Below are 9,651 nucleotides of genomic sequence, written 5' to 3'. Positions count from 1 at the left end.
CTTTAGTTTTAGAAATGGTAACTTTTAAATGTGTATTAGGTATCCAAGTGGAGCTTCAAGTACCTGTTTGGTATACAAGTCTGGGATTCAAAGGAGTCGTTAAAATTTTTTAGAAATGATTAACTTGGTAACCTGAGAAACAATTTCCATTCATCTGGTTAGATGCATGAGTCTTTTGTTTAAGATTTGTTGTTGTTTAGGTGCTAAGTTGTGTCTGACTCTTTTGCAACCCCATGGACTGTAGCCTGCCAGGCTCTTCTGTCCATGGGATTTTTCAAGCAAGAATAAAGTGGGTCGCCATTTCCTTCTCCAGGGGAATCTTCCCAACCCAGGGATCGAATCCAGGTTTCCTACATTATAGGCAGATTCTTTGTCATCTGAGCCACCAGGGAAGCCCATAGAACATTCCAAAACTTGGAATGAAATGAAATTAACATGAAATTTTAAAAACATAGTTCCTTTGGAATAACAGATCTCAAAGAGAGGGACCCTCAGAGGTGAGTATCAACACTGTGTGATGTCTCTTTCATGACTCTAAAAATGAGTGTTTTTTTTTCCTTGAGCTTTCATTAGGGATAATTTTGTGAAAGAGAAACTGCAAAACTACAGTGAATACAAGAAAATATTTTAATAAAATATTCACTATAATGGAGGCTCTTAAGAAGTGAGAAGCCAAAAGAAGTAGATGTCCCTTTGGGGAATTCAGTCCTAAGTGAGACAGGAATGTTCTTAGCTGTTCTCCAAAGCTCTTTGCCTGGTTCTGCCAACAGGTGGCCATGAAGGGGACAAAGAAACCTCTGGAGGTCACTGTGAAGAACCAAGTGAATGAACAGAATCTACTTAGAAGTGATTAGAGCTAAGCAGTTTTTCTGTGGGAAATCCAAAAATAAATTAGCAAGTTTCTGTTCATGTTTTCAAGAGCCTGAATGAGAAGTTAACAGGAACTTTCATTCATCAATCATATTGTGGGGTGATTTCTAGCTTTGAAACATCAAGCCTTACACTGCAATAAGCTGATTTAACAGAATAGGAATTTTGGTTTCTAGTTAGATTCCATTATGTTCATGTAGGAACATGATTAGAATTGAACTCAGTTGTTGTTTTCCAATTTCACAGATGTTCCTGCCTAACATTTAAGTGCAATTTTCCTAATACTATTTCTCCTCATAATATACAATTTGAGGAATAAATACAATCCAATATTTAAAAATTAATCAGCAAAATAAACAAAAAAATAAAAAAGGAACCAAGCAGTTTTTGCCTCAAGCTTTTTACCTGGTGCAGTTTTAAAAAGAGAGGGAAAAGGAGATAGGAAAAACACAGTTTTGGGTCTTCTTGCCCATTCTATCCCTTTTCCAGGGTGAACCATAGAAACAGACATCTGTGATGTCACCCATTAAGCATTTCAAGCAGTATCATTTCTTGATCCACTTTTATATTCAAGGTCTATTACTATTCGTGTAATTCCTGTGTTTCAAGTGGACAGAAATGAGAGCATTTCCTCTGCATAACCTAAGCCTATCACTTAGGGTGACAGGGTGATATTGCAAGGGTGAAGCAAGTGTAAGACAGGAACCCTCCACCTTGTGAGTTACCATTTATTGACACAGAAAGTGCTGCTGTTGGAATATGCATATCATTTAGTGTAATAAGATAAACAAGGACAAACTATTGTGTTTCAGCTCCAGTGCAATGTCCATGCCCTGCAGAAACTCTTCAACAGCGGATCAAAGACTTTCTGGGGGTTGTCTTGCTGTCAGGATTCGGAAGTGTTCTGATTTCCCTCTGGAGTCATAAATTGCACCTTGGGCACCATGAGGGAAGAATTGTTCCGGCGGATGGAATTGTTCCTCCTCATGGAATTGTTTCTTCTCATGGAATTGCGCTTCCTTAGAGAATTCTGGTGGGACAATTCACTCTTCTGGAGGGTCTGGATAAGGATGGAAGGCTTCTCGTCCAGCTCTCGGGCACTGCACCTTGGAGCAGCTACTTTCACGGTGTTGCCGAATTTGGAGTAATCCACAGAGTACACGCCTTCCTCCTCGGTCACGATGGACACGAAGCGATGGCCCCACTGGATCTCCTCAGCAATGTAGGAGGTTCTAGCTTGTGTAGTAATGCCAGTAGTTTCGACCACTCCTTCTAGAATCACGATGACCTCCAGGTCTTGGTTGGCCAGGTCAGTGGCCGAGATATCGTACAAGGGGCTGCGCTTGTCAATCACATGGCAGATGATCAGAGGGGCCACCAGGAAAATGTTATTACTCTCAAGTGGGTTGTCAACAGGAATGTCCAGTTGGTGAATAGGTACCACCTCGCCTTCTGGGGTCGTGGTTTTCTTGACCACTTGGATGCGCACAGAGGCACTGATGATCATGCTTTTCCTTAGGTCCCCAACGCGGAACATGAAACACAGTTTGCCATTTCGGACGGCGATTACCGCATGGCGGCTGAAAATCAAGGTTTCTGCCCTTCGGTGAGCCTGGGCTGTTTTCATGAAAATGCAGCCCAACATGACTGCATTGATGATCAAACCCACAATGTTCTGTAGAATCAGGACTGTGATAGCCAGAGGGCATTCCTCAGTCATCATTCTCCCTCCAAATCCAATTGTCACTTGAACTTCAATGGAGAAGAGGAAAGCAGAGGTAAAAGACCTGTAAGGAATGAGATCAGAAAACAGTGCCATCAGTTCAGATTTTTGAATCATGAAATAACACATGAAGCTGAATTTTTCATGTTCTTCTTTCAAAGGCTAATTTTTTTTCATAAGTATTGTTGGTTAACGATTTTGTGTTACTTTCTGGTATACAGCAAAGTGATTCAGTTATATATGTTCTTTTTCAGATTCTTTTCCATTATTGGTTATATAATATTGAGTATAGTTCCTCATGTTATACAGTAGGTCCTTGTTGGTTATCTGTTTTATATATAGTAGTATGTATATTTTGATCCCAAACTCCTAATTTATTCCTCTCCCCTCCTTTCGCCTTTGGTAACCATAACCTGATTTTCTACATCTGTGAAACTAGTTCTGTTTTGTAAAGAAGTTCATTTGTATCATATTTTTAGATTCCACATATAAGCTATATCGTGATATTTGTCTTTCTCTGTCTGGCTTACTTAGTATGAGAATCTCTAGGTTCATCCACATTGCTGCAAATGGCATTATTTCATTCTTTTTTATGGCCGAGTAATATTCCATTATATATGTATATGTCTGCGTGTGTGTGTGTGTATACTACATCTTCTTTATCCATTCACCTGTTCATGTCCAAAGGCTATTAAATACTTTTGGAAACACTAGCCAACTTAATGTATCAAATGCCCTATTCTAAACACAAGCACTTGTTCATTTTCTCTCTTATCTGCGTGTATCATTGTGAAATACTTCACTTTCACAAGTGAAAAGTGAAAGTGCAAGTGGCTCAGTCGTGTCCGACTCTTTGCAACCCCATAGACTATACAGACCATGGAATTCTCCAGACCAGAATACTAGAAAGCGTAGCCTTTCCCTCCTCCAGGGGATCTTCTCAACCCAGGAATCGAACCCAGGTCTCCCACATTGCAGGTGGATTCTTTACCAGCTGAGCCACAAGGGAAGCTCAAGCATACTGGAGTAGGTAGTCTATCCCTTCTCCAGGGGATCTTCCTGACCCAGGAATTGAACCCAGGTCTCCTGCATTGCAGGCAGATTCTTTACCAACTGAGCTATCAGGGAAGCCCTTCACTTTCACAAAGGCATAGTTTATTTTGTTAAACTCCTTCAAGCCAATGTCTATTATTTATTGCCAAGCTGTGTTTAAGTGACTCAAGTTATATGGAACATACTGAGTGCTGAGTGAACTTTTTATTATTTACAACCTTTAAAATCATATTCATTAGTGAACACTATGTACCTTATATAGAGAAAGCACAGTGCAAAAGAGTGGTACAAAACATGTCCTTCAAAATACTAGTATTTTTAAATAAAAAAAGAATGCTGTGCTATTTGGAACCAAACATGTTTTCTTATTGATTGTTTCATTTTGTTCTCTAAGTGATCTAGAGAATGCTGATGCTTTTACAGGAAGGATTTGAGGTAAAGATTATTAAGTGACTATGTCAAGATCATAATTAATAAGGACACAAATCCTCTCATTTCTGGCCTAGTTTCTGAAAGAGACACAAGGAAGGGGCCAACATGTGTCAGGATTTTCTTGGGAAGATTTTTCAAACTGTGCTTCTCTTCCTGATCACAGTGTAAACACTGATTTGGTAGTTTAGGGTGGACCTGCGCAAGACTTTTGAAAAGCTTGCAGATAATTCTGATTTATCTCCCCAGTTGAGAAGCACCACATTTGGTCATTTTTCTCTTTAATTTATTCACTTAAGTACATAACCCTTACTGCTGTGGCTTCTTAATAGAAACAGTGTTAGTCATGTCTGCCCTCCACTCCAATTTCAAACTTCTCTAATTTTATAGATGATAGGTTAACTGTCAAAGCATTAGCTGTATCTTAATGCCACACACAATGAGTGAGCAAAATGTTTAAATATTTGGGTTCTGAATATACACACTATATTTTGGTGGGACACCATGAATGGTAAGCAAGCACACATAAGATGATTTTTTTTTTCTACTAGGCTCATAATCAGGGATTTTTATTTTTTATTTAATTGAAGCATAGTTGATGTCGCGGATGATTCCTTTAACTTTTAAATGAAAAAGTGCCTTTTTTATCCTTTCTGTTGCTAAAAAGATTCATGGAAAACGACAACGATTGCTTTTTGCACTAGCTACAAACAAGATATACTGTATAAACCAAAACCATGGCAAAGAATAAGAAGAGACCCCAGAGAAGGGGCACGGACACAACACTGATTTCTGATAATGTATACATACTTCGATCCCCTGGAGAAGGCAGGCACCCCACTCTAGTACTCTTGCCTGGAAAACCCCATGGACTGAGAAGCCTGGTAAGCTACAGTCCATGGGGTCGCAAAGAGTAGGACACGACTGAGCGACTTCACTTTCACTTAATACATACTTCAGGCTTTCCCAGTGGCTCGGTGGTAAAGAATCTGTCTGCCATTGCAGGAGATGCAGGTTCGATCCCTGGGTCAGGAAGTAGGAAATAACAACCTGAAGTAGGAAACAGCAATCCACTCCAGTATTCTTGCCTGGGAAATCCCATGAACAGGGGAGCCTGACAGGCTGTAGTCCATGAGGGTCACAAAAGAGTCAGACACGACTTAGCAACTAAACAAACATACATGCTTCAGGGAGCAGTGATATGCCCAGATGTTTCATTTTAATGGCTTAAGAGACTATTCATATGCGATTTGTGTATGTTATTTATTTATGAAAGAACTTGCTTCCAAACATTATATGGTGCAAGACTCAGCCTTTTAATGAACACCTGTTGTGCTAAACAACCTCAAGAGATGGAAGTGTTTAGCTTCTGGTTTGTTCTGCTACAGAGGGAGTTAGGTTGAATAAGAAGAAGAAATACGTTGGTTTACTTTCTGACTAATGTTAGAAAGTCATTACATGAAAGGGAAGGTGAACCATCCTAGAAGGAGAAATGTTAAATATTATTTGGATACACTAGAAAATGTTCATTATAATAAGTTATTTTCAGTTTTGATGACAAGGTGGGACACTGAACTTATGAAAGGAAAGGAAATGCAAACAAATTAGATATATTATTAGTCATGTTTTAAATATCCTTTGGGGAAAAAATAGAAATTTTTCTGTTTCTACTTTTTTTTGGTGAAAAAGTATTATGTACAGTTGGTTATGATTAAAATTTTTATTGCACTGAAGTATACATAGTACCACAATATTAAAATAAAACCAGTAAGATTTTTAACATTAAAAGATGTTCAATAATATTTTTTAGGTAAGAAGTAAAATTTAAAATGTTAAAGTTAAATCAACTTCAATAAAAAGTTTAAAAATGTTTAGATAGTCATCTAATTAAAAATGAATAAATAAAATGCTAAAATTGTCACACTGCTAAAATCAAGTTTCTTTCATTGTATCTGCAACACTATTTCTCACAGTGAATTGAATGTTCACACCAGCAGGAATCCATCAGAAGAATGAACATACCTCAAAACACCTCTTGTTGAACAATAAAAGCTAGCAGTAAAACAGCTTTTAATAACCAGAGCACTCTGTCAAGTTATTTTACAAAATCATTGAAAATATCTCCCTTGTAATGACATACCTTTAATCAATTGCCTAATGAGTTTTTCCACAAGGAAAGCCAGTATTTTCATCTTGTGAATAAAATCTGTCATTTATTTTTCAAGGTTTATTATGTCTGTTTCTTTTATCTCATTTTATGTGGGTCTACTTCAAGTTTATTAAAAGTGTACCTCGATAGGAAAATGATTCACCATAGCAGTGCCAATAAATTTCTTAAAGAGAAATATTATAATGATATCTGACCTATACATATCTGTTAAACATAGTATCTTGTTTCCTTTATATTTGGTATACTGATGATCACGTACATTTCTTTCCCTGTATTTTCTTTGAGACAATAGTTTGTGACAAGTTTAAGTCAAGAAAATATTATCTAACTCGATGGTAAAGGCAATGGATCAATTCAATTTGGCTCTCCTCAAAATTTGAGCTGAAATCTGTGGTATGTGATCTCTGTGACAAATATTACATGCCCATTTTGATAACCTGGCATCGCAACTAGTCAGGGAAGGGAAGAATGGGCAAGTTTACAGGCTGGGTTTCTGCTTCTTGCAATGGTATGCTAACTTCACATTTCAGGATCAGCAAAGGTTTTATTCTTTCCAGTTTCCTGACAGAACGGTGCCTGTTCAAGTTGCTTTGTTTTATGAATTCTGTGAATTTGGGATATTATTCAAAAAATGTCCTGGAAAAATTGCTAGTATTATTACAAATATTTCTCTGCAGGAAGAATATTTTTGCAATTGATGTTATCTTTTTCCATCTTTAAACAAAAAAATTAAGAGACAAATCACCCCCAAGTAAATGTTCTTAGGCCATGTGAAAATATGAGAAGAGAATCACTGAAACCAAATTCACTTATCTTTGAAATATTTATGATGTAAGAAAAAAAAATCAGGGCAATCTAAGAACTGCCTTCCTATCCTACTAAAACTTTTAGAGAAAACCACAATGTTGAATCACTTCTACGTAATCTCTTCCATCAAACATTTGCACCAATTTCCATCAAAGATCAGCTTTTTTCTAGTTCCGAATGTTAACATAACTTTTAATTTTGGAATTAAAGCAGGCAATCAGCTATTCAAGATCATCTTGATAAAGAAGGGCTTAATATTTATTTCATTTCTGGTAGATTTATTTTTTAAATTTAGATCCCCTCTCCACCAGTGTTTTCCTAATTTTTTTCATTATTTCTGAAAATGTCACGGGAAGAGAAGTCATGGAACATTACTAGCATTTGCACAACATTTTTTGTTGATCAGAGATATTTCCTTTTGGATACTGGAACTATGGACAGCAGCTTTTCAGATGGACAACTAAATGTGTGCTTTTTTTTTTTTTTTTTGAGGAAGGCACTCAGTGAAATCCTTTTTAAATAACCAGTATAATATTTTCAAGGCTAGCCCAAGGAATTGAAACTACATTTTCAAAGCCTCCTCATCCAAGGCTGCACCCCCCAAAAATTTTAATACATCAGATTCGTTTTTTGTTTTGTTATGTTTTTATTTTTTTGTTTCTGAACATACTAAAATAAAGTCTTTAGTTCACTGTCAACAAAACAAAGAGAAGACAGAAAGGGCAATTTCATCTATTTTTCTGTACTGCCTTCCACCCCGCCTCAGCCCGACGCCTTCTTACCTGACGTTAGTCACACACACGGTGGACTCCAAGCCACTTTTCTCCATCCCGCTTTTCTCCATGTAAGCATAGATGTCCCCGTGGGCAAAGGCCACCAGCCACCACATGATGGCGAAGAGCAGCCAGCTGCAGAGGAACGACATGGTAAAGATGACCAGGGTGTGGCGCCATTTCAGGTCCACCAAGGTGGTGAAGATGTCCTGGAGAAACCGTCCTTGCTCCCGGATGTTCTTGTGCGCCAGGTTGCAAGCCCCGCTCTTGGCGATGAAGCGGGCCTTGGGGAGGCGGTCCCGGATGCGCGGTTTGCGCAGGTTCTCCGCCGCGATGCGCGCCAGCACATACTCCTCGGGGATGATGCTCTTCCTGGCCAACATCGTCCCGTCACCATAGCCAGCCTAGGCACCTGTCTGCGACCTGCCTCTCCTTCCCTCGAGACCCGTCCTGCGGGAGGGAAACCAAGATTAAGAACTACCCACCCCACCACCCTTCCTCGACTCTTCCGAACTTGCATGGAGGGGTGTGTCTATATCTTACAGGTGGAGTCCAAAGCTAAAGGTATGATCTTATAGTGCTTGAGTTCTTAGATCTCAGGAAAATTACTTGGTCTGAACCAGAACTGTTTTAATAGTCCTTATTGTTTTGAACACTTAAGGGCACAACCTTAGTTAAAATCAGGAGCCTTCCTGTAAACAGCAGCTTTAATGATAATTCTGAGATTACCCGCGTCTGTAGATTACTGCAAAAACCCAAGCGCACCGCGACAGCGAGGAAAACTGAGGCCAGCTTGGTATCACGATCTATTTAGTAAACTATTCACATGATGTAGCAATATTAAAAGTAGAGAGAGGGAATTCTTTTTCTGTTATTTTTAGAAGTAGGCAAAGAAAAGGCCGTAGACACTCCTGCACAGTATAAATAACTCGACAAAATAATAAGCAGTGTGCTATGTAATTTTACGAAGATGTATTTTACATTTGAAAGTATGAGTTGCATTTTTTAAAAAAATTTCCATTTGAACTCATAATGTAATAACTTGAACTTCTTTATGACAATGGGATCAACCATACAAGCTGCAGGAAAAACCCGGATAACAGCCTGCCCACTGCGTAAAGAGTTCATTAAAAGAATGTGCCCCGAAAATCCCTCCGACGCTGTCAACCTTTTAAATCTTTTGCGGGTACGCACTCAGCCTCCCCTCCCCTCCCCCGGAGGAGTGTTGAAACTTACAGACTCCGGGCCGCTGGCTGGGCGGCCGCAAGTCCTCGCACTCGCCGGCCGGCCGCGGACAGGTCCCTTGCTGTCCCATCTCCGTGCGCAGGAACGGTAGCTGCGACTGCTGAAGGGACCGATCCGGGGCCGCGTGTCCTAGGGAGAAGAGTTAAAGTAATAAAAGGTGCAATTGAATCTGCACCCACTGGGGCGGGCTGGAGGAAGGGGGATGGTTGTCGCTCTTCCCCCTCCCCCTGCTCGGCTCTGGCCCTGGGCTGCTGCCGGGGGTGGAGGAGGGGTTGCGGGGAGAGGAGCTGAGGGTGATGCTCCACAAATCAGTCTCCCAGTTCGGGCTTTGACGCGCGCCAGCCCTCTGAGGCAGCCGAAATTCCGAGATGGGGGCGGGAGGGGGTGGCGGGGGGAGGCGAGTCCGGGAGAGTTAGCGAACCAGCCTGGGGGAGGGGCGGCGGGGAAGGGCGGGGCCTGTAGAACCGGCTCTTTCTCCAGTAGCCGAGACCCCCTGCCGCCAGCATGAATTTGAAAGGCTCCCAGCGCAGAGGAGAGAATTTAGAGTTCGAGTGCATAGACGTAAAGAGATTTTTTTTTTT

At 40.2% G+C, this 9,651-nt stretch overlaps 1 protein-coding gene across 1 annotated transcript; it reads right to left on the bottom strand.

The window, feature by feature from the left end:
* Window positions 1-1,584: 1,584 nt before the first annotated feature.
* KCNJ8 (potassium inwardly rectifying channel subfamily J member 8) lies at window positions 1,585-9,403 on the bottom strand. The gene is made up of 3 exons (XM_086401808.1): window positions 9,062-9,403; window positions 7,835-8,275; window positions 1,585-2,657 (listed from the first exon to the last, which is right to left on the bottom strand). The coding sequence occupies exons 2-3, from the start codon at window positions 8,206-8,208 to the stop codon at window positions 1,757-1,759; spliced, it is 1,275 nt and encodes a 424-aa protein (XP_086257934.1). The 5' UTR covers window positions 8,209-8,275; window positions 9,062-9,403; the 3' UTR covers window positions 1,585-1,756.
* Between the last annotated feature and the right edge of the window lie 248 nt (window positions 9,404-9,651).

Source organism: Bos grunniens, chromosome 5 (genome assembly GCF_055505025.1).
Source record: "Bos grunniens cultivar Pamir isolate PY7600 chromosome 5, Bosgru_T2T1.0, whole genome shotgun sequence".
Taxonomy (NCBI): Eukaryota; Metazoa; Chordata; class Mammalia; order Artiodactyla; family Bovidae; genus Bos; species Bos grunniens.
This window is presented reverse-complemented; position numbering and strand designations above follow the sequence as displayed.